Here is a 22,402-nt window from a genome sequence, read left to right as displayed (position 1 = left end):
GTTGAGCTTCAACGAGTTGTCTCCACCCTCCACTCCCTCTCTTTCCTCAATTTCTCTTCTTTTCGTCGTCAGAACCTCGTCTGCACCTCTCGCTACTCTCTTACGACCATGCAACCTCCTCCAACTCTTCTCGCTCTCCCAGAGGACGTCCTCCTCGAGATCTTGGGTCACTTCCTCCTCGACACTCCCCCAGCTCCGCTTCGAGCTTCCCTCCTTTGCACCTGCTCCACTCTCAACGAGCTAGCACTCCCTCTCCTTTACAGGGTCGTTGATCTCACAGGGTTCAAGGACGAGCTCACGGTGGTGAAGCACTGGAAGCTTCTCTTCGGGGAGGAAGGGCTGTTCGCGAAGGGAGGGAGGAGGGAGAAGCTCGGAGAGTTCGTGAGAGAGTTGAAGCTGGGAGGAGCGAGGAATACAGTCGACGGAATCTTCAACGGTCAGTTTGCTGAATGGATATGGGGCGAAGAAACTCAGAAGCTCGTCTCCCTCTTCTCTATCGTTCTCAGACAACGACAGCGCGCGTCCCCTGTCCGTCCCACCCCTCCGCCTCCCGAACTGCTCCTCCCTTCATGTCGACGCACAAACGGTCACCGCCTACCTCTATCCTCATCTCCCAAACCTCATCTCCCAACTCCCAATCGTCGACCTCTCCCTCCGTTACAGATGGATGGACTGCGAAGACAGTTCGATGCCCGACTTCTCCCCCTTCCCGCCTGGTCTCCTCGGTCTCTTCGAGCAGCCAGCAGCATGGAGGGATCTTCGGAGGATCACCGTCGACCCAGCTGTCTTTTTTCTGATGCTGGAGACTAATTGGGACTGGGAGCACGGCGGAGACCTCCCTTTCGAGAGCTGGTCCTTCGACGTCTTCGTCCTTCAGCTCTTTGCTTCGCCCTCGTCAGACGATGCCGTCTTGCTGAAGCCTCTGACGCTCTTGTTGACGACGAGACCACGGGAGGACGATCGATGGATAGGGGATGTGAAGCGTATTGAGATTGAACTATCGGGAGGATCTGGCGGCAGGTTGGAAGTGGTTTGGAGGCAGGAAATCGAGAGGAAAATGAAGGTTGGGCTGAACTCGTTTAAGAAGAAGATTGCTTCGTTGATTGTGTTTGTAGGAGAGGATGGGAAGGAGAGGAAGTTAATGGAGATGGTAGAGTGCTAGTTTTAGTCGGAATACTAAGCTCATCAACTCAAATCCGTTGAGAGGGAGAAAGATCATCAAGCGTCGACGCGACGCGTCGTTGAGCAGCCCTGTCAAGCCTCTTTCCCGCTCGCCACCAAAGAAAACAACAGCACGTCGCATCCCATAAGCTCTCAAACTACTTCCATCCTGACCAACCGCTTCAACCAACTCTCCAGCTTCGCGACCTCTTCCGTTGCAGCCTTCTCATCGTCCCCGCCTCGTACCTTCACCACCATCGTCAAATCCACCAGCCCTGCAACCTCCTGAAGCTCTCGTATGTGATCCATGATACCCCCTAGGCTCCTACGAGGACGATTTCCGAAGCCGTTCAACCTTTCGACAAAGGCGAGGGGCGAGGTTGTGAAGTCGAAGACGTAGACGATTTCTCGCCTCGTCTTCGACGGGATCCTCGCCCAGATCGAGACGAGAAGGCTCTCCCTCTCTTCGTCATTCTCATCGCTGAACATACATACGGGATCCTCCCCTTGAGTGACGATCCTCTGCAGGTTCGTCCACTGACGAAGAAAGAAGGGGGAGAACATGCAGCCGACGTGGGCGAACCTGGCACCTGATTGAGAGCCAGTGCGATGGGTGAGTAGACGAGGGTTGAGGTAGGGGAACACAGCGGAGGGGAGGAAGTCTTGGAGTCTCTCGGTGGGGTGGAGCCAGTCTGGGAGTATGAGGTGCTGAAGGGGTAGGGATTGGGTGTAGGCGAGCAAACGAAAGGGATGGAAGTGGGACGAGTCGAAAGGACCACTGTCGTCGTCCTGCTCCTGCCAGAAGTCGGGGTCGAGGAAGAAAGGTTCGTCGTCTTGTTCCCAGTAAGAAATATCGAGGGTAAGGGTTCGGATTCGAGAGAGGAGGGACGTCGCTTGTTGAAGACGAGGGGAGGAAGGGAGAGCGTCCTGGAAGTTGAGAGCAGGAAGGAAGGTCAACTTTTAGGCCTTCTTCGAGCTAACTAAGCGCTCGCTCTCGAAAAGCGATCTGGGCTTACGATGAAGAAGAGGGAGGCGAGTCCATCCAGGTCGTTGATCTCGACTTCCTCGTAAAGGAGAGGTCCCGCGAGTTCCCAGCATCCAAACGAGACGAGCGAGATAGAGGCGAGGGTAGGTTGATCGCAGTAGGAGAAGATGTGGAGGAGAGTTTCCCAGGGGATGGCTTGGATTCGTTTGCCATGGGAGGAGCGAAGGATGCGAGTGGAAGGGACCTTGAAAAAGAGGGAAGGAGGGAGGGAGGAGGAGAAGGAGCAGGGTGAGCTCGACGGCTCTCGCTCAGAGGAGGTTCGTTCGAAGGCAAAAAGAGTTGGACTCACGTTGTTAAACATGCCTTGATCTTGAGAAGGTATAGAGGGTATCAGAGGAGTTTGTTGAGAGAGAAATGGGGAAAAGAAGAGGAAGCCGTTTGCGGTCAAGAAGGTGAGCTCGACGAAATCGCGAGTTTTGCTTTCGACGTCCATCTTCTCTTGCTTGCCTCCTTCTTTCCAGTCTCTCCTCTTCACAGCCTCCATAACATGGAATCCCATCAAACATTCATATCTCTACCTTCGGACGTTCTCATCGAGATCCTCAAGCACCTCCTTCTCGACACTCCTCGCTCTCCGACCCGAGCTTCCGTCCTTCGAGCTTGCTCCCTCCTCCACGGGCTGGGACTCCCCCTTCTCTACAGGATCGTGGATCTCACTGGGATGAGAAGGAGGTCGACGGTCACCTTCCATTGGAAGAGGTTGTTTGGTGCTGGAGGGCTCTTTGTGAAGGGAACGAGAAGTTGGGGAGGGGTCAGCGCTGGGTCGTTCGTTCGAGAGCTGAGGTTGGGAGGAGGAGATGCCTTTGAGTTCGGTCAGTGGAAAGGTCAGTCGGATTCTAGACTCTATACCCTTTTCAACGTCCTCGTCTGACCTCACCCTCTTTCTGCTGTCTGCTCGACGCAGACTTTGAGGTCAACCCGCTCGACCTCCCTCTCTGCTCAACCCTCTTCTTCAACCTCACCCAACTCCGAAACCATCATTGTCTTCCTCTCAAGGCTATTCTTTCACAACTCCCTATCACCGAACTCATCGTCTTCTACGCTCGGTCGAGAGTCACTTGGGGAGACTCGTTTCCTCTCGACGCACACGGCGACCCCATGAACGACCTCCTCGGACTCGATCCTCAGCCTTGGGAGAACCTCGAAAGAATCATCTTCCGCGGCTGGATCTGGTACGACCACGTCTATGGAGGTAAGAGGCTCTCCTTTTCGAACTTGTCCTTCAAGGTCCTCGTCGTTGAGGTCCCTTGTGGCTCACCGAACGCGAGGGTCGAGGAGGTGGTTGGACTGTTCCTCGATCCGGTGTCGAAGAAAGACGGGAGGTTCCTGGAGGAGATCGAGAGGATCGAGTTTAGGCTCGTAGGGGAGTTTACGAGCGATATCGAGCATAAGTTTAGGGTGGAGGTCAAGAAGAGGGTTGCCAGAGGATTGAGCTCGTTGGAAAGGAGGCTTCTTCCGCTGTTCGTTTCTGTTTCGGAGGACGGGCAGGAGAGGGCCTTCGGAGGCTTGGAGTAGTAGCTTTCGTATGCAATGATCACTCGCTCTCTTTGCTTCGGTACTCGTCGAATGGAGTTCCGAATGATGGCAAGACGCGACGCCGCTTTGGGCTTTGCTCGACTCGCATTTTCCTTCTCATTCTTCTGTAGACTTTCGAGGACATTTCCGGAGTGCTGAGAAATATCATAAGATTTACATACACGCCGACCAAAGCCCAAAGCAAACACAAAGTGGACGAGCAAAACGAAACGAAACCTCAAACTGAGCTGAACGACGACGCGATCTTGACACCCTTTCTCACACCCTCATCCTTCCCCCAGCACCCCGAATCTGCGAACTAGACCCTAGCGAGGTAAAAAAAACTTCCTCTGAGCAGCTCCATCATCGTGTCCACCGTACATCGAGACAGTGAGTCCGCTCCTCGACCTCCTCCTCCTCTGTCCCTGTTCCTCGTCAAGCCTCCCTTCCCCTCTCAGGATTACTCGTGGTAGAGCGTCGTACTTGAAAAGTTTTAGGTCGAAGAAGGGAGGCGTCGACCAGCCTCGCATGGTCGAGAGAGTGGCTGGAGGGAGGGGGGGAGGAGCAGATCAGCACATTTCGAACTCGACGATCAGCTGCTTTTCGAGGCAAAAGAGAAAGAAGAGAGCCGCAAAGAAGATGGAAATCGTGAAGGATACAGATACAGAAGGGGCAGAGCGAGGGAAGATATGCTAGTGAAGAGAGAGATAGAGATTGAGCGAAGGGAAAGAAACGAAGAAGACAGAAAGACGCGTCGAGAACGAGAAACGAAAGGAAACCAGAACCAGACTAGTCTACTTCTTCAAAGCATCGACAGCCTTCTCCCTGAGAGCCCTGATCTGACTACTCATGGTTCCAGGGTTGGCTCGGAGTGCAAGGTCGCAGGACTCTCGGCAATTCTGGTGCTGGTTGAGGTTGAAGTGTCCGAGAGCTTTTCGGAAGAGCTGAAGAGTCGAAAGGAATAAGAGTCAGCCGGGACTCGAGAGAGACGAGACGAGACCAGAAAGATAGAGCTACATACAGCCTTGACCGAGGTAGGTCGGACTCGAAGAGCCTTCTCGCAGTCCGCGACAGCGTTGCTCCATTGGGCTGAGGAGGAAACGAAGGGGAGAGGAGGTCAGCTCGAATGAGACCAGAAAGAGGGCAGAAAACGAGGATTCACCGAGCTTGGTGAAAGCAGCGGCTCGGTTGTTGAGAAGATCCAGCGTTAGATCGTCGGAAGGGTTGAGCTTGAGACCCTCTGAAAAGCAGGGAAAGAAGAAGCGGGGAAGGAAGAAGGTCAGCGTTCGGCGTCGAGCAGAGAAAGAGAGTCGAGAACGTACCAGAGTAGAGCCTTCGAGCCTCTCCGAACTTTCCAGCGTTGAACTGAGCGTTCCCCTGATCCTTGAAGCTTTTGGCTTTGACTGAGGGTTCGGGGACAGAAGCGTCAGTTCGAGTAGAGGGAAACGAGAAAGAGAGACGCGGCTCACGATCGTCGGCGTCCTCCTTTCGGATGTTTCGACCCGTAACAGGATCCGTCGTAGGCTTCTACGTGAAGGAAGGACAATACGGAAGTAAGGTCAGCTCTAGAGATCAAAACAGCGCGACGAGTATCGAAGAAAATCTCACCTGAGCAGCTCCCGTCTCGTTCACAGTCACCAAGTCGGGCAGAGATCCATCCGAGTCGTAGTCGTCCGTCGCCTTGGGAGCCTTCGAGGTAGCAGCAGGCTTCTTCGGAGCGGGCTTGGGACTAGGGACGGTCGTTCCAGATGGTCCGACGTTGATGAGAGGAGGAGGACCGTCCGAGTCGGAATCCGACTCCTGCATCGCTGCCTTCTTGGGAGGAGGAGCTGCTTTGGGAGCTGGCTTGGGTTTGGGAGCTTCCTTCTTGGGTTGAGGAGGAGGTACTGAGGGAGCGGCCTTTTTGGTCTGAGGGGCCTCGATAGGAACCAACGCTGGCATTGCGTCTGAATCCTCGTCGTCCGACGCGACCTTCTTCTTGGGAGCGGGAGCCGATTTCGCCTTGGTCGACGATGAGGGAGCTGGCTTCTTGTTGGCCGACGTGGGAGGAGGAGAGGGAGCGGTTGGTTTGGTCGAAGAAGCTCCAGCTCCGATGGGGAGGAGGTCGGGCATGGAGTCGCTCTCATCACTGTCGGAAGGAGGGACGTATCTCGGCTCCGACTTCTTCTTCGGTGCTGGAGTAGGCTTCTTTGGAGCTGCTGGTTTAGGTTGAGGAGCTGGAGCAGCTTTAGGAGCAGGAGGAGGAGGAGGGGCTGTTGGTTTCCTGGATGCTGAGGCGTTTCCGGGGATCTTGTCGACTTCGATTAGGTCGGGAAGGTCGTCGTCGTCGGACTCGATTTTGGAAGGAGGAGCGGGTTTGGGAGCTGCTTTGGGAGCGGGAGTGGGAGTAGGTTTGGGTGCTGGAGAAGCAGGAGTAGGTTTGGGAGCGGGAGGAGCGGCTTTGGGTTGAGGTTTTGGGGGTTGAGGAGGAGGAGGAGGAGGGATCGGAACCAACACACCCCAGTCCGAATCCGATTCGACGACGACGGTAACCTTGACCTTCTTCTTCCTCTTCGGAGGCTTCGGGAGCTGAGCCTTCTTCAGCTCGGGCATCGAATCGCTCGAATCCGTTCCACTCCAGAGAGGAGCCTTGGACGGGGGAGGAGCAGAGGCGGCGGGCTTCTTCGTCGCTGTGGCTGAAGGAGGAGGAGTAGGCTTTGGTTGAGGAGTAGGAGTAGGAGCGGCGGGCTTGGTCTTGTTGGAGGAAGCGTTGGCCTTGTTGGAAGTAACCTAGATGGATGGGAAACGACGAAGAGAGGGAGAAGGGGTCAGCTCGACGCGTCGAAGCGTTTCGTTCGAGCTCGAGGACGAGAACTCACTTCAGATCGGAACGAGGACCGAGATCGGAGATAAGGAATGATGAGATACGAAGGCAGAAAGAGTCAGTACACGCTCAGTACATTGAGAAACACGGAAGAAGGGAAACGAAACGAACCAGGGATCAACTCAGGCATCGTATCCGACCCAGCGTCGTCGTCCTTCTCTTCCTTCGCCTTCGCCTTCGGAGCAGGCTTCGACGACGTTGCTTCAGCGGGAGCGGGTTTGGAACCAGCCTTGTCCTTCGTAGACTGAGGAGGGTTGACGGGAACGAGAGGAGGCATCCCCGAATCCGAGTCCGAGTCGACGGGCTTCTTCCCTTTCGACGCTGCTGGTTTCGAAGCGACCGGAGGAGTAGCCTTGGTCTTGGACGCGTTGGGAGGGACGAGAGCAGGCATGGAGTCTGAATCCGAGTCGTCCTTCTTGGGAGGAGCCTTCGGCGCTGGTTTCGATGCTGGTTTCGAAGACGACGCGGCTGTAGATTTGGAGGTGGAGGGAGCAGGTTTTTTGGAGATGGGAACCAAGGGAGGTGGACCGTCGTCGCTGTCGGAGGAGTCGTTGTTGGCTGCTGCTGCTGGTTTCTTCGGTGGAGGTTTGGCTGAAGACGACGCTCCGTTGGGTTTCGAGCTCGTCTTCGATGAGCTGACGAGGGGAGGCATGCCGTCGCTGTCGTCCGACGAGTCGGCGTCCTTCTTTGCCTTCTTAGCCTTCTTCTTCTTGGCCTTCTTGGTTTGAGCGGCGGTAGGAGGAGTGGGAGCGGGAGGAGGGGACGGAGGTTTCGATTTGGCGGCCTGAGGACGAGACGAGACGAGCACGAAAAGATGGGGAGGAAAGGGACAGAGTTAGTACGAGAGTCAAATCGTGAGGTAGGAGGAGTAAACGAGAAGTAATGTAAACAACGAAGAGTTAAAGAGCTGGACTCACCAAGGCAGCAGCGGCAGCAGCAGCAGCCCTCTTCTCCTCCGCGACCTTCCTCTCCTGCTCCGCTACCAACCTCCTCTTATCCTCCTCGGCAGCTTTCCTCTGATTCTCCATCGCCACCCTCTTCACCTCCACCGCTTTCCTCTCAGCCTCCTCTCTTTTCCTCTTCTCCTCCGCCACAACCTTCCTCCTCTCCGCTTCCTCCTTCGCCTTCTTCTCCCTCTCCGCCTCAGCAGCCTTCCGAGCAGCGTCGATGACAGCCTGCTTTTCGGCCTCGATGGCAGCCTTCTTGGCCTCGATCATGTGTCCCGAGGCGGTTTGGCAGCGTCGGACGAGGTCGAGGAGACGAGGATCGTTGGTTGAGAGGGAGGAGGCAGGGATGGCGAGAGCTTTAAGGGAGAGGTCTTGAACTCGTTCGTACTCCTCGAGGTGCATGGAGGCGAGGCAGGAGCAGGCGTAGGCTCGGAGGGAGTTTTCGTCGTATTCGAGGGCTTCGTCGCAGTCGCTGGAAGAGGAAGAAGAAAGAGAAGAGGCGAGGTCAGCTCTTCGTTTCGAGACGCGTCTCACGTCGTTCGTTCCGAAGTCTCGTTGCTCGATCAAGCATCCCGACTCACTCGTGAGCTTCTTGGTAGTTCCCTACGCATGGTCGAAGCAGCAAAACAAGAAACACCGTCAGACCAAGAAGTCGACTCGATTCGAACTCGAAGCGTCGAAACGCTGTTCTTCGACAACTCACAAAGCCTCAAGTTCGTGATCGCCCTCCTCGCCAACAGGTCTGCAAACTCCTCATCCTCCAACGAATCCTCCGTCCAATCAATCGCCCTTCCGTAGTCCACGATCGCCTCAGCGAGTTTCCTGACCTTGAACTTCTCGTCTCCCGAGTTTCGAAGCTCGATGGCGGTTCCGAGCGCTTGAGCGATTTCGTGAGGAGTGGGAGGGGACGAGGTAGAGGTTGGATGGAGGGTATCGGCCCAGCGGGTGATATTGTTGAGGGACGACTCCTGAAGATGAGAGACGAGAGAAGTGAGAGAAGTGTGAGCGAGGGTGCGAGGGAAAGAGAACGGGAAAGAGTCGAGAACGAGAGTGGAGAACGAACCTCCTCGTCTTCGGATTCATCTTCTGAACTGATCTCCTCAAAGTCCAAGATGGCGAAAGGGTTGTGGGCAGCGAGTTGAGGTGCTGAGCTGCTAGCTTCGACCTGCAGATCGTCGAAACCCAAGCGAAAAGATCAGAGTCAGTTTTCCGATCTCGTCGACGCGTCAAAACAGCGTAACTCACCTGTTCCCTCCACATCAACCTCTCCCTGATAACCTTCGGATCCACCTGCTGCCCATTCGCCTCCTTCAACAACTCCACCAACCTCTCAAACCCCCTCTCCTTATCCATCCCCTCGCTCCACAACCTCCACCCCATCTGAACCGCCAACGGTCCCTCGACAATCTCCATCCTCCTCGCCTCTCCCTTCCTCGGTTCCTCCCACTCGTCCTTCCACCTCATCGACACCGGCCCGAACAACGCTCCGTCCAACTTCTTCTGGTACTTGAGTAGATGGTTTCGAATCGCAGGGGTCTGCTTGTCCTTCTCGAGAGCCGTGTACGTCGTTCCGGACGTTCCGAAGAAGGTTCGTCGATTGGTGTTGGGATTGGTTTGGTAGAACCCTTCTCCGAGGTAGACGGTCACTCGAGCTTCCCAGGGTTGGGCGTGAGGGACGGTGGGGAACGGGACGGGGTAGTCGAGGATTCGAGCAAAGACGGCTTCGGGGAGGATTTGTTTTCGCTCGATGTGGGACGTGGTGGTGGAAGGGATGGGTCGGGAGGAGTTGGAGAGGAGTTTGATGAGAGGTTGGGAGGTGGCGAGACTGTGGTAGAGGATTCGATAGCCTGTGAGAACGAAGCCTGCGTCGGTCGTGACGTCTCCGACGACGGTGATCCTACACCCCGAAACCCATTCCTCCAGCTCCTTCACGTCCGCGTCTTCCTCTCCTCCTGCTGCTCCTCCTGAAGCTGCTCCCCAAGCTCTCAGATCTCCCTCCAACCCATCTCGCCAGACCTGCTCGACCCATCGGTCTCCGACCCACTTGTCCTTGACGTGCGTCGAGTATTCCGGATCCGATGGTCCTCCTGGTCGAGAGGTGTGAGCGAGGAAGACGGCGGGCTTGAGACCACAAGCGAACTGGAGGATCTCGAATCGATGGGATTGGGTTTTGAGGTGTTCGTTGGAAGGAGAGAGATCGTAGTAGTCGGGAAGGTGGGTGAGGAAGATGGACTCGTGGAGGTAGAGGGAGATGGAGAGGAATTTGAGAGCTCGAGTGGAGAGTTGAGGAGCGTTGGTTCGAGTAGGTCGATTGTTGGCTGGGGTGGAGGTTCGAGTCTGAGGAGATAAAGGGGAGGAGACGCGGTCAGCTCTCTCGTCGCGTCGTCTTTCTCGCTCCCTCCTTTCCTCCCTCCCTCCGGTCGCAAGAACGACTCCCCCGAAGAAAGCGAACCCCAGTAACTCACCACATCTCTCGACCCATTCCTCATCACCTCTCTCAGCACCCTCCCTCCCGCTTCTCCCCTCCCCTGCCTCCTCATTAGTTCCAACCTCCTGATCCCCTCGTCCGGGTTCATCACCTCCACCCACTCCTCCGTATTCCTCTTCACTGCCTCCTCGTCCGTCTGGTACTGCTTCCTCTTCCCCTCGTTCTTCGCCTCCCCAGCCCAGACGCCATCCAAACAGATCTCGACCACTCCAAACAACACGTCCGACAGTCTCGCTTTGTAGTTCTGGAAATGAGCCTGGATGAGCTGGGAGTGGAGAGGTTGGAGAGCGGTGTACTGGGTTCCGTGGAGGGTCGAGGAACGGAACTGTTCGCCCAGGGTTACGATGATGGGTCGGTTGGGAGGGTTGGGAGGTGGGGAGTCGGAGGGGAAGCCGACGGGGTAGTCGAGGATGGAGGCGATGAGGGATTCTTCGATGATGGGTGAGGAGGAACTTGAGGAAGAGGCTGGGTTGGATAGGAGTTTTCGGATGTCGGCTGAGGCGGGTTGGTGGAAGAGGAGGGTGTGACTGCAACGAGGAAAGAAGGAAAAGAAGAGAAAGGAGGTCAGTTTCGCTTCTTCGACGCGTCGACCAAACAACAAACGCGAAAACTTGCACTCACCCGGTCAACACGAATCTTCTATCCGTGACTGCGTTTCCTACAATCATGAACTTGCAACCCTCCAAGAAGGCTCTGAGCTCTTTCACGGCTGAATCTCTCAGAGCCATCCTCTCGCCGAGCTCGCCACCGAAATCACCCATGACTCCCTCCTTCCAAACGATATCCGACCATCGACTGGCTGCTTTGGCATGCATGGGATTACTTCCGTCTCCCCATCCGATGAGAACGGCTGATTTGAGACCGGCCGCGAAGGCGACGACCTCGAAACGGAGGGACTGGGAGAAGATCTCTCCTGATCTTGCTTGAGTGTTGAGAGGAGGATACAGCGAAGGGAGGAGAGAGAGGAAGTGTTTCTCGTGAAGGAAGATGGACGAGTTGAGCAGACGGAGAGCTCGAGTGGAGAGGGGAGCGTGGGCAGGAGTCGTGGGAGGAGGAGGAGCAGGAGTGTTGGAGGAAGAAGAGGACGTCGCCGTGGTGGGTTTCGCTCGCCAGCTCTGGAGAAAGAAGAAACACAAGGGCATAGATATGATCAGTTCGAACTCCGCTAAGACGGTATCCTGTGTGTACACGTCTCCCAGAAGGAGCGAAAACTGCCCTCGTCTGACCACCTTCTCCTCTCTCCTCCCTCCTCCTTCCCTTCACGTCGAGCTCATTTCCTCCCTCGCCTCCTCCTCCTCCCTCCAAAAAATGACTCTAGCAGAAGCGGACTCACCTCATCATCCTGTTTCATCAACTCCTTGACCGTCTTGAGATCCAGTTTCTCGAGTCCTTTGACGGTCCCGACCAACTTCAACAGGGCCTTCGCTCCGATGCCTGCCGTTTGCTCACGAACACGATGAACTTGAGAGAGAGCGAAAGAACGATCCATCCTAGAAGGGGGGTGCTCGCGCAGGAGAGAGAGAGAGAGAGAGAAGGAAAAGTTGAAAAGAGGGTGTGGGTGGGTGATGGGTGCGAGGAACGAAGGTCAAGCTCATTTCTCCTTCCTCCCCCTCTTCCCTTGTTCGCCCTCGACAACCATGTTCTCGCTAGGAAATTCTTCCAAAAAGTCGAATCGAAACTCTTACCAAGCCCAGTCTCCTCCTCAGAAGCAATACTACCAAGCCGAATATCTTCAGTATCCACAACAGCAACAGATCATCCAACCTCCTCCCCCTCCTCCTGCTCCGACGCTTCAAGAGCAGTTCGTCCCCCAGGAGCAGTACCAGAACGTCCTCAAGTGAGTTTCGGCTTCTTAGAGGGCTCCTCTGAGTCTCTGAGCTGATTCTGGTCGAATTTCTACAGGAATTTCCGAATCGCTCACGCTCGTGAGTCTGTCTTCCTCGCTCGTCCTCCTCCACTCTCGTTCTTTCGAAGGCTGACCTTGTCTTTCGACAGAGGTCGAGGATCAGCGAAACCAAATCGAGGTGAATCTATCATACCTACCTCTGAGGCTCCCTACAATACCTTCTGCTGGAGAGAAGTCGTCGACCTCATGGCGGTGCGAGGCCGTCCCTCCCGAGCTCACACACTCCCTCCTCCCTTCCTCTTCTTTTCTTCTCCCAGCTCCAAGAATCCCAAATCGGATCCCTCAAAGGTCTCATCGCTCAGCTCGAGGTAGGCCCTATCAGCTTATCAAGCTTCAAGCGACTGCTTTGAAGGGAGGACGACGACGCGAGCTCGAGCTGACCTCGCTCTCCTTTCCTCCTTCCAGGGTGATCCCAACCAAGGCTCAGGCCTCAAGGTCGCAGGGAACAAAGGTGGAAGTTCAACCGACGATTTCAGTATCAAGGTTCGTCCTCGCATCAGATCCTTCCGTCCTGTCCTCGCCGCGTCGAATTATCCCTCTCTCTCCCCCCCAGAACTCAGCCTCCAACCTCTCCTCCGCTCTCAACCGCTTCGCCGCTTCCCTCGTCCTCACTCGAAGGGACCTCCTCCCAGCCCTTCGAGCAGCAATTTTAACGGATAATCTTGGGAGCTCTGAGCTGCACCCTGACACAAGTCCGTTGAGGTTGCAGAGCTTGATCAGGCATGCGGTGAGCGAGGTGATCTCCTCAGGAATTGTGAATGTGCTGTTGGTTACGGACTCGGCGGAGGCGGTGAGTGATTGGGATTTGAAGAGGGAGGGAGGGAGAGGGAGGACGCGTCGAGTTGAGCTGACTTTCGGCGTTTTGGGCTCGAAGAACGAGCAGTTGACGAGGATTCATGATAACCTGTTCACTCGTGAGTCTTCTTCACACACACCTTATCTACCTCTGTTGGCTGACGTCTCGTTCTCCTCGCAGGCGATCCCATCGTTGCATCGGTTTGGCGTTCGTCGATGTCTCTCTCCCTTTCTGTCTTCGAGAATCGAAACTCCTCGCTGACTTCGTTCATCTCTTCTTCATTCGACCCAGGACGTCAAACCTTCTCTGCTTCAGTCGAGTCTTTCTCCGCTCCTCTACAGATGCAAACTCTCGCAGAACACGTTCGTCCCTCTTCCAGCTTTCCCATTCTCCTCGACGCGTCTCTTCCTCTCCATGTGACTCACCATCTCCTCTCTCCTTTCTCTCAGATGCCTTCCCTCCTCCCAATCATGCTCTCCCTCAACCCTCCTTCGCCCTCTTCCTCCACCTCCCCTCTTCCCGAACCGACCATCCCTCCTCAACTCGAAGATATCCTCCAACAAGCGTGGCTCTTCGGACGAATGCTACATGCCTCTCGACCTTCCTCTGGATCCTCAGCCAACGCGTTCTACAGAGCTTTCATGCCTGATCTTGGGAGTGGGTTGGATCCTCTTCAGGTGAGTCGCGTTTTCCTTGTTTTCTTACTTGACTGGTCCCCGACTTCGTTTTCGCTCGTCTGCCTTCAGATCGAGCTCGTCAAGCGCTGCCTCCTGTCCGAACGAGGAGAGTACGAAGTCGTCGGAGCCTGTCTCTTCCCTGGACTCGTGAAGATTGGGAAGGATCCTCAGAAGGGAGAGGAGATCCAAACGGTCGTTCGACGAGCTCAGGTTCGTTTCGTCTCTCTTCCTCACTCTCACTTTGTCCCCCGTCTGACTCGGCCCTCCCTTCTCATTACTACGCTTCTTATTTTCAGGTCATCTGCGGCTGTGCTCTCGTCCCCCAACCCTCAACCAACGCTCTCCTCGCCGCTCAAGCTCAAGCACGCTCGGACGCGTCGTCCTCGTCTCGCTCCCCTGCTTCTTCCCCTCCGCCACCACCTCCTCCTTCCCTTCGACCTCAATCTCACCCTTCCCCCGTCCCTATCACCCTTCCTCCAGTTTTGCCTCTCTCGGTCCAGCATCGATCGACAGCCGCTCAGCAGGACGAGAAGCAGGGAGATGGAAACGATTCGGTTGGAAGTCCGCCGCTCTTCCAGCAGCGACGAGTCTCTGGTTCTCCTGCAGGATCTGGAGGAAGTCCCGGAAGGGAGGGTAGCGGTTTGGTGGTAGGCGAGGAAGTGGATTACGGGTTCCCTCCAAGTTTCGGAGGAGGGGAGGGAAGAGGGTTGGGAATGCGACGCGTCGGGGACTTGGAGCGAGAGAGGGAGTGAAGGACGATTTCTTTTTGAATTTAGCTTTTTGTACGACCTCCAACTTTTCACGATACGATACGATACGATACGATACGATACTCTACGATACGATACAATCCGACTCTTCTCGATGCATCAGCAGCGTATCGGGGATTTCTCGACGCCTCTCTCCTTTCATTCACTCAAGCTAAGATGAGAAGATTCGATACAACACAACAGCAAACGAAACTAGCTGAGAAACGAGAGTACACGCAACAGAACACTGCAACAACGAACAAAGCAAGCTGGACGAGACAAGAACGAGAGCAAAAAGCGAAGGCGAAAACGAAAGACGCGTCTGGTTTGATTTTACGATCGTCAACTATCCTCCTCCTTCCCTGAACCCCTCCTCCCTCGACGACTCATCCATGTCCATGCTGATGATGGGTAAGTCGTACTCGTCCATATCCGGATCATACGTCCCCGTCTGGATCGAGCGAACGTGTCCTGAGGGGAGACCGAGGGTGAAGGAGGGAGTTGCAGAACTTCGACGAAGGACGTTGTTGGCTGTTGAGGAGCAAGTTAGTGGGCCTTCTATGCGCTGTGGGAACGAAGCCAAAAGGAGAGGATGAGCAAAAGCCTATCACAGACGAGGGAGAGAGAGAGAGAGAGGCGAAACGCAACGACGAACCACCGAATTCCCCATCTTCCTCTCCCTGCCTCCCTCCTTCTCCTCCACCCAACCCTCCTCCACCTCGATCATCGAGGTCATTTCCACCGACACCCCACTATTCAGCGAGTAGCTACTCTTCCTCTTCGTTGGACATCTCCGGACCTTTCCTTGGATCGACGACGACGACGACTTCCTTCGATCCTTCTTGAGAGCAGACGAGATTGTGTGCTTGAAAACGCAAGGAGCGCCGAACGAGACTCTCCTCCTCTTCTCTTCCTTCTCGTCGGGATCCGGGGCATGGTTGTTTTCCCAGGGAGCGGAGGTGTTTCGTTTGGCTTGGATCCGAGCCGCCTCTCTGGGAGACGCGATGGACGAGAGGAGGGAGATGGTTGCGAGACGAGGGAGGAGGGAGAGGGCGAACTCGGTCCAGCTGGTGGGGCAGAAGCATCAGCTATTATTGAACAGAGAACCGAAGAGGGGAAAGCGGACTGACGAGGCGGAGGCGGCGAAGTAAAGAGCGAAACAAAGGATTTGAGCGCCGACGAGAACGCTTCCGTTTCGAAGCGAGTTCTGTAGAGAGGGTGGCAATAAATCAGTAGAGCCGACGGAAGGAAAAGAGGGAGACAATGTCAACTCACGTTGATGACGAGTTGAAGGAAGCTGAGGGACAGGGGAAGGGGGGTCAGCACTCGAAGAACGCGTCTGTCGTCGTTCAAAACGCGGACTCACCCATTAGAGTTCTTGTTTCCAGTCTGAAGAGAGAGAAAGAGCATTTGTCAGTCGAGTGGCGAACATAGAGGGTGCCGATGTGTGAAGAAGATGCTCACTTTGGCTCTGGGAGAGGGAGCGTCGAAAGAAGAGCAAGGGGGTCAACACGAGGTCGACGCGTCGAACATAGAGGCCAAGAAGCGAGCTCACTTGTGCAATCCCCAGCTCATCGAAATGCAGATGAAGCTGTCGGCAGCTATTCCCGAGACCAGCCAGATCAACTGAGCGAACAATCGAGGAGCAGTCAGTCAAGTCACCCGTCGAAGGGAGAGTGTGAACGGAGCAGCTCGCGAACCTGAAGAAGAGGGTACGGTTCGGTGTCGAGATACTGGAAACGATTGACTTTACTGTATTCGTCTGCGAGAGGAAGGTAAGGAGGTCGATCAGCTGAAGTTCGCTGTCGAGGGAAAGACGAGAGGAAAGACGAACCGTAATTTTTGAACCTCTGAGGAGAACGGAAGAGGGATCGTCAGCTTCGAATTTAGGATCAAAGCGAATAAGGAAAGTAGACTCGCTATAAAATATCCTTGCATCGCAAGACCTGAGGCAAAGCTTGTAAGGATGAAAACCATCTTCGCCGATGTCCAAACCCAGCTGAGCTTCGAGACGCGTCCGAAAAGGGCACGAGCGAACACGAAGGTCCTGACGACGAGAAAGAGCTGAACCGATGCGGTGATGGTAACGGAGCTGGCAGCGAAGTGATCAGAAACAAGATAGGGAGTCAGTGAAGTTGAGGCGAGGAGGGGGGAGGGGAGAGAGTCGAGACGTCGTTCAGTCACGGAACTCTTACTCACAGAAATCCCAGCCAGATATCTTCTACTCGGTTGTGAAAATCGACCATGAAGTCAAAATCCTGTGCGTTGGAGGGTAGGAAGAACAATCGAACGACGTGAGCAGCGGCCGAACGAGACGTCTGACACTTTGGAAACTCACGCCGTAGAAAGTTCCGAAGACCTTGAGCTCTCTCGAGAGAGTGAGAGCCTCCAGTAGTAAATTGGCAGCGAAGATAGCGTAGAGAGGGATCTGAAGCCAGATCGAACGGCGAATTGAACGGGGAGGAACCGGAGGGCAGAAAGTCAGAACGGGCAGATTTTGGTCTTCGCCGAAAGAGCGAAAATTCTCACCTTGATCCATCTCGAGTCTTTTCGATGAAGTTGACGATAAGAGCAAGCCTGGAAATACCCGAGAGGAAGTGGAGGTCAGTTGAGCTCGAAAGACGAGCTCGAGAAGAAGGAGAGAAGCGAAGAAGGTGAAGTACCTGCACGAGGATCGTCCCTGAGAGGAAATGAGAGACCCAGTTCCCTAGCACTAAGGGGGTGAAGTCTGCGGGATAGGCAATGCTCGAGGGAAGGACGACGGAGCGTCCAAAGAGCTCATGCGAGGAGGGAGGAGGGAGGGGTGCCATGAAACGAGCGCGTCCTTTCCTCCGGTCACTCTCGAGACGAAGAGCTGAAGCTGGGAAGGAAGGATCGAGTGCTGTCCACCTAGAAGAAAGACAGAGAGAAGGGAGGTAGAGGAGAGGAAGAAAGGAGAGGGAAGGAGTTCAGGATCGAGCTGCATTGAGCTTCGTCGAGCTGATCGACTGGAGGCTGGATCGAGACGGATTGGGAGGAGAGGAGGAGAGAGACTCACGGTTTGCGACCGTTGCTGGTTCGAAGATTTGGTAGGAATGAAGCCTGGTGTACAAAACAGATAGAGGGAAGGGGTTGGAGGTCAGAGAACAAACTCCCATGGAACTGGAACTCGAATGGAAGCAGAAACCAAACCCTTTGATGACAAGGTTTGAGGACGCGTCTCACCTCCTCCTTCTTTCATTTCAGCAGCGGGGTCGGACGTCCGTTGACGAGACGATGACAACTTCTATAAGAAGACGTCCTTCGGAATACACATGCAATTTCAGCTTGTTAGACGTGAGGGGCCGAACAAGAGAGGGAAGCTGAACGCGCCGACGGTCGCCTCTCCTCGACGTCGTCTCTTCTTCCTTCATCGAGTCCTCCTCGCCTCCTCGGCCGAAAAAAAAAAGCGTTACATAGAATGATAGTGACAACAAGAGACTAAGAAAGAGATACTGTACGTAGGACATAGACTGAAACTTGAACAAGAGGAACAATGAACAAGGAAAGACACAACTCCTCAGCTGTCGGTCGAAGAATCGTCCCTCTTCCCCTCGCTACCCTTCTGCACAAACACCGCCGGCAATTCCCCCGTCTCCTTCATCTCGACCTCCATGAGCGGTAGGTGGTATTCGGAGGGCTCCTCGGGGTCGTAGATCGTCGCAGAACCGGTTCGAAGCTGTCGATTCGGGAACGAGTCGACGTAGGACATGCGCGCCTTCTGTCGACGGTCGTCGAAGTGCGAGGCGGGGGTACTTGGTCCTTCAATTCGCTGTGGGGTAGTGAGAAAAATTGCAGAAGAGGTTTGATCAGCTCGAAGAAGGAAGAGATGATCGCAGGGAAGAGGGACGAACGACGAAATGTCCTATTCGGTCCTCCGCGTCGTTCGAGTTCCCAAAAGCGTCCAGACCCTTCCCTTCCTCGACATCGATCCTCGATGTCGTAGAGATCACGACCCCGTCTCCCTTACTCTTTTGAGACGGAGCGGTCCAGAGTGGACCTCCTTCCAGATCCGCTCGTTGGTCGTCGAATCCCTTCGCCGACCGACAACTCTTCGGCATCGCCTTGGCCTTGATCCTCGAAGCGATGGTAGTAGTCCTCCCAATGCAGGTGCAGTTTCCACATGCGCAACGACCTGAAGATCCAGAGGCGTTGCTGAGGTTCGTTCCTCGACCCTGCAGAAAAAGAAAAGGAAGAAGACGGAAAGTGAGCTTGGGCTGTCGAAAAACGACGTCTTGTGAGCTTGACCTGAGTACTCACCTCGTCTCGGCGTTGCTGAGCACGGAAGGCTTCCTTGGGAGATCTGGCGAGGGAAGAAGAGAAGTCGACGCGTCGATCAGCTCGAGCTCAGAGGACTCGACGACGGCGACGAAGAGAGAGAGAGAGAGAGAGAGAGAGAGAGAGAAAGAAGTACGAACGAGATCGAGCTGAGAACGGTTATAGTGCCCAGTCGAGGTAAGAAGAGCAAGGTGGCGTCGGTCCAGCCGGCACCAGCAAGGAAGTAGAGAAGAGCCGAGGTGATGGCCGTGAGGAGGAGAAGAAGACCGTTTCGAAGCGAGACGTTTATGACTGTTTGGAGTATCGAGTTGCTGTCCCGGTTTCCAGTCTGACGAAGAAGAAGGACGCGACTGGATCAGCTTCGATTCGAGCCAACGACGAGAGATCCGACGCTGAACTCACCTTCGCTCGATGAAGATCAAGGGACATCGACACACAGATCAAGAGATCCGCAATGGCGGCAAAGACGATCCAGAGCATCTCGAAGAGTGGGTAGCGATGAGACGAGAGGTACTTGACGTTGTTGTACTTGTTCACTTCGGCACTGATGGAGGGAAAGGGAAGGTGAGAGGTTGTTCTGGCCTCGAGAGGGGAAAGGAAGACGGGACTCGCTAGGTTGGGTACTTGAAGAGGAAGGCGGTCATGGTGCAGCCGAAAGCGAACGAGGCAGCGATGGCGAGAGCTTTGGAAGCTGTGAAGCATGCTCGTGAAAGAGAGATTTCCCTCCCGTTCAGGGCTCGAGTGAAGAGAAACGAGCTGAGAGGGAGAGACACAAGGCGGGCTCAGCTTTTATTTGGTCTCGCTGGAAATGAGGTTGAGGAAGCTCACCGAACGAGTAAGAAGGTCTGACAAGACGCACTGATGAGCAGAGAGAGGATGGAGACCATGAGGTCCTCGGGTCGATCATGGAAGGAGATGAGCTGAAGGAGAAGGGGAGGACGCGGAGGGAAGAGGACGCGGTCAGCTCGAGCTCGAGCTCGTTTGCTCCCTTCCTCTTGGAGACTTACGTATCCCAAGCTGAGAGAGAGAGAAACGAGAGGAGGACGTCAGTATAAGATAGACAGCTGTCTTGGGATGTCTGCTTTGTAGGAGGAGGAACTCACTCTCCAAAGTGAAACCCAACGACTTTGGTTTCTCGACTCAATCCCGCGACCAGCAACCAGAGGTTGAGTGCAAGGATGGTGTAGATCGGAGCTCGAACAAACTTGGAGTCGGAGGAGTGGAGTTGATGGTACGTGACAGCCTGAAGAAGATGGGGTTGCACGCATGAGGGGGTTAAGGAAAGAGGTGGGAAGAGGGGAGGGGAGAAGGAGGAGAGAAAGGTGAGCTTCGACCTGAGGAAGGCCTCTCCTTGCCTTCGTGCTGCAAACGACGCGGACGTACCTGGCTCATGATGATCCCACAGCTCAAGTAGGCAGCTGCATTCCCAAAGACGAGAGGCAAGAGGACTGGGGCGGTGGGTGGTTCGGCGTCCATGGCGAGGAGGAGAGGTGGGAGGAAGGAAGGAGGAGTCGAGAGGGAGTGCGTTGTTTGGGGGAAGGCTTCCCAGGGAGAGGGTAGGAACGAGAGAGCTCGACCTCAAGCAGAAGAAGAAGGGAGAGTACAGAGAAGGAGAGTACGCTATGAAAGTTTGAAGAGGAGGGAAGGAGAACGGTGGGCCGTGGTTGGTGGGTGAGTGGCTCGGGAGCAGTGGTCTCGATCGATCGAGAAATAGGGAAGGGAGAGGTCGAGGCCAACAACTGATCGACTTGACTCGACCGACCTGAAGCTTTTCGAGTCGCTTTGTTTTGCTATTCAAGTCCTTGAATTGCGTAGATCATGTAAAGCACGCGCGTCGAAGAGTAGATCGCAAGGAAGCAGGGAGAGGAAACCAGCCTCAGTCTCGCGATGTCTCTCGATTTTTGGTTTCTCCTTGAGCATCCCCGTTTGAGTCTGCCGGATCCCAGTCAGAGCAGTATGAAAGGAGAGCGGAGAACGGAGAATGTAATTTGGGTCGAAAGAGAACCTCTCGCCTCTGCTTTCATGCTGCTTCCTGTCTGTCGTCGGTGCGTCGCGTCCTCATGTTCCGGCTCCCTCTTCCTTCGTCGACCTCGTCCGCTTCGAAAGATACGTGATGAGAGCGGTGTTTGAGGAGAGCGGATCGGAAAGAGATGGTGGAAGCAGAAATATAGGAGAGCTTTGTTGAATTCGTTAAGGAAAGAGCAGAGAGGCGACCAAGGCCTGGGCTGTCGAAAAGCTTCAAGGCTTGGCTCGTAAGTTATCCAAGGATGAAGGTTTGTCGTACATTGAAATCGTGAGGTTCGTAAAAAAAGATAGAAACAAAAGAGCTTGCGAACCATCGACTCCTCAATCCGAGAGCTCAATCACTTCGCTCTCGAACTTCGCCTTCTTCGAAGGGCGAGGGACCGAGTCATCTTCTCCTCGTTCGAGCTTCGGCTTGACGTCCTCCGGTTCATTCTGTCGAGAAGAGGCACAGGAAGTTGTCGTCAAACGAGAGCGTTGAAGAGAGAAGTGGAAGACGCGACGTGAACGAAGACTCACTTTGCTCCTTCTTCGAAGAGCCTTCGCAGCTCGAGCATCCGACTTGGCTTTTGCGAGAGCAGCCTGGCGATCACATAAAGAGAGAGCGGGTCAGAATCGCTCTTCAACTCGAGGAGTTTGTACGAGGAACGGATCTGGAAAGGACGAACCTTCAGCGTTCGAACGGCTTCGTCGTCGTCGCTCTCGTCTCCAGAAGAGATGTCGATGACATCCGAGTTTCTAGACAGTCGAGAGGATCCAGCGGCGGCATTATGGGGAGGAGGAGGAGGGGCAGGCGATGCTGAAAGGGAAAAGAGAATCGAAGGGAAGCGAGGTCAACTTCGGCGCGTCTCCTTTGAGAGAGCAACCAACGACCGAGATCCACGAACCTGGAATGATCTCCATCGCTTGGAGAAGACTTCTAGATCTGTACTTGAAGACGAAGCTAAAGAGGGGTGCTTCGAGGGCATCCTGAAAGTGAAAAGAGGAGTATCTAGTCGTCTGGGCGATCGCTTCACCCAAACTGTGTAAGAGGAGGCGAAGCGAGAGGGTTAGGGAGCGAGACAGGCCGACTGGGATGCAGAAAAGGAAGAGACGGACCCGCAGACGTGCGAAACCCGCTTCTTCTTCACTGCGAGTTCGTTGAAAGCAGAGCCGGGGGAAGAAGACCGTGGAGTCGGAAATCCGACTTGCTGTCCGATGCTTCCTCGATGGACGTTGAGCCTGATGCTTCCGAAGCTCTCGTTGACAGCCGAGGAGTCGAGCGTCTCCTCATCCGTTGTTGTCTGCGATACGAAGAAGGAGGGAGGATCAGCAAAAAGAGAGCTCAAGAGTCGAAGAACAGCGGCGAAGGAAGAGGAAAAGAACGACGTTCACTCACGATGGACTTGAACAGGAAGGCAGACGACTCGGTGGGAGTCCTAGGTTGACCGGACATAGCAGTGTGAGAATCTGTACTACGCATAGATCTTCCAATGATGCTGTTGGAGTCACCGTCAAGGAAGAGGCGAAAACCTGAATCGGACGTGCCCCAATCCGGTTCCTGGTCGATGAAGACTTTGAACGTCTGATGAATGGAAGGAAACGAGAAGTGAGGTCAGTTATTGACTCAACAGCTCCCTGAGGAGAAAGGATCAAGTCGAAATTGAGGATGAAGGTGGATTAGCGGAGGGAGGGACGCTGACCTTGCCCTCCTCCGAGGCGATCCAACAGGAGACTTCGTTCCCCTTGGCCTCGACCTGATGTTCATCGAGAATTTGACCTTCCATCTCAACGCTAATGGTGTACGCTCCGAGTTTCATGGCGACGAGGTTTTCTGAAGGATCGGGAAGAGGACGGAGAGGTCAGCTCGACGTCGAGATCGACAGGGCTGAAAGGGTTGATGAAGTGCCGCTTCTCCCACTCCTGATGCCCTCTATCAGGAACCAGCATTGGGATAA

At 54.8% G+C, this 22,402-nt stretch overlaps 7 protein-coding genes across 7 annotated transcripts; 3 read left to right on the top strand and 4 right to left on the bottom strand.

Moving 5' to 3' along the window:
• The first annotated feature begins 26 nt into the window (after positions 1-26).
• BDY24DRAFT_401403 (uncharacterized protein) lies at positions 27-1,203 on the top strand. The gene has a single exon (XM_076642091.1). The coding sequence runs from the start codon at positions 109-111 to the stop codon at positions 808-810; it is 702 nt and encodes a 233-aa protein (XP_076493063.1). The 5' UTR covers positions 27-108; the 3' UTR covers positions 811-1,203.
• An 85-nt stretch (positions 1,204-1,288) lies between these two features.
• BDY24DRAFT_401400 (F-box protein) lies at positions 1,289-2,620 on the bottom strand. Its single transcript, XM_076642090.1, has 3 exons — positions 2,496-2,620; positions 2,178-2,390; positions 1,289-2,088 (listed from the first exon to the last, which is right to left on the bottom strand). Exons 1-3 carry the CDS (start codon positions 2,505-2,507, stop codon positions 1,315-1,317), a joined length of 999 nt encoding a protein of 332 aa, XP_076493062.1. The 5' UTR covers positions 2,508-2,620; the 3' UTR covers positions 1,289-1,314.
• Positions 2,621-2,693: 73 nt separating this feature from the next.
• BDY24DRAFT_418416 (uncharacterized protein) lies at positions 2,694-4,044 on the top strand (the record flags this gene model as incomplete). Its single annotated transcript, XM_076643848.1, has 3 exons — positions 2,694-3,018; positions 3,111-3,622; positions 4,024-4,044. 3 exons carry the CDS (start codon positions 2,694-2,696, stop codon positions 4,042-4,044), a joined length of 858 nt encoding a protein of 285 aa, XP_076493061.1.
• Positions 4,045-4,515: 471 nt separating this feature from the next.
• Positions 4,516-11,508, bottom strand: BDY24DRAFT_418415 (uncharacterized protein; the record flags this gene model as incomplete). The annotated part of the gene is made up of 15 exons (XM_076643847.1): positions 4,516-4,665; positions 4,743-4,810; positions 4,884-4,961; positions 5,044-5,124; positions 5,191-5,248; positions 5,330-6,490; positions 6,673-7,368; positions 7,502-8,003; positions 8,113-8,134; positions 8,235-8,499; positions 8,595-8,696; positions 8,777-9,868; positions 9,997-10,546; positions 10,641-11,134; positions 11,353-11,508. 15 exons carry the CDS (start codon positions 11,506-11,508, stop codon positions 4,516-4,518), a joined length of 5,475 nt encoding a protein of 1,824 aa, XP_076493060.1.
• A 148-nt stretch (positions 11,509-11,656) lies between these two features.
• BDY24DRAFT_418414 (uncharacterized protein) lies at positions 11,657-14,150 on the top strand (the record flags this gene model as incomplete). The annotated part of the gene is made up of 12 exons (XM_076643846.1): positions 11,657-11,856; positions 11,922-11,944; positions 12,015-12,043; positions 12,183-12,233; positions 12,331-12,408; positions 12,479-12,715; positions 12,800-12,839; positions 12,902-12,928; positions 13,013-13,083; positions 13,171-13,398; positions 13,468-13,608; positions 13,695-14,150. The coding sequence occupies 12 exons, from the start codon at positions 11,657-11,659 to the stop codon at positions 14,148-14,150; spliced, it is 1,581 nt and encodes a 526-aa protein (XP_076493059.1).
• Positions 14,151-14,493: 343 nt separating this feature from the next.
• Positions 14,494-16,957, bottom strand: BDY24DRAFT_418413 (DUF6534 domain-containing protein; the record flags this gene model as incomplete). The annotated part of the gene is made up of 14 exons (XM_076643845.1): positions 14,494-14,712; positions 14,803-15,214; positions 15,278-15,354; positions 15,423-15,444; positions 15,514-15,536; positions 15,612-15,618; positions 15,703-15,773; positions 15,848-15,909; positions 15,982-15,997; positions 16,188-16,239; positions 16,347-16,405; positions 16,486-16,575; positions 16,677-16,724; positions 16,811-16,957. The coding sequence occupies 14 exons, from the start codon at positions 16,955-16,957 to the stop codon at positions 14,494-14,496; spliced, it is 1,305 nt and encodes a 434-aa protein (XP_076493058.1).
• Positions 16,958-17,556: 599 nt separating this feature from the next.
• On the bottom strand, positions 17,557-20,119 carry BDY24DRAFT_401389 (DUF6534 domain-containing protein). The gene is made up of 10 exons (XM_076642089.1): positions 19,827-20,119; positions 19,547-19,686; positions 19,451-19,460; positions 19,272-19,363; positions 19,056-19,199; positions 18,846-18,987; positions 18,584-18,771; positions 18,426-18,468; positions 18,020-18,340; positions 17,557-17,937 (listed from the first exon to the last, which is right to left on the bottom strand). Exons 1-10 carry the CDS (start codon positions 19,917-19,919, stop codon positions 17,686-17,688), a joined length of 1,425 nt encoding a protein of 474 aa, XP_076493057.1. The 5' UTR covers positions 19,920-20,119; the 3' UTR covers positions 17,557-17,685.
• Between the last annotated feature and the right edge of the window lie 2,283 nt (positions 20,120-22,402).

Source organism: Mrakia frigida (genome assembly GCF_051309035.1).
Source record: "Mrakia frigida strain ATCC 22029 unplaced genomic scaffold BDY24scaffold_38, whole genome shotgun sequence".
Taxonomy (NCBI): domain Eukaryota; kingdom Fungi; phylum Basidiomycota; class Tremellomycetes; order Cystofilobasidiales; family Mrakiaceae; genus Mrakia; species Mrakia frigida.
This window is presented reverse-complemented; position numbering and strand designations above follow the sequence as displayed.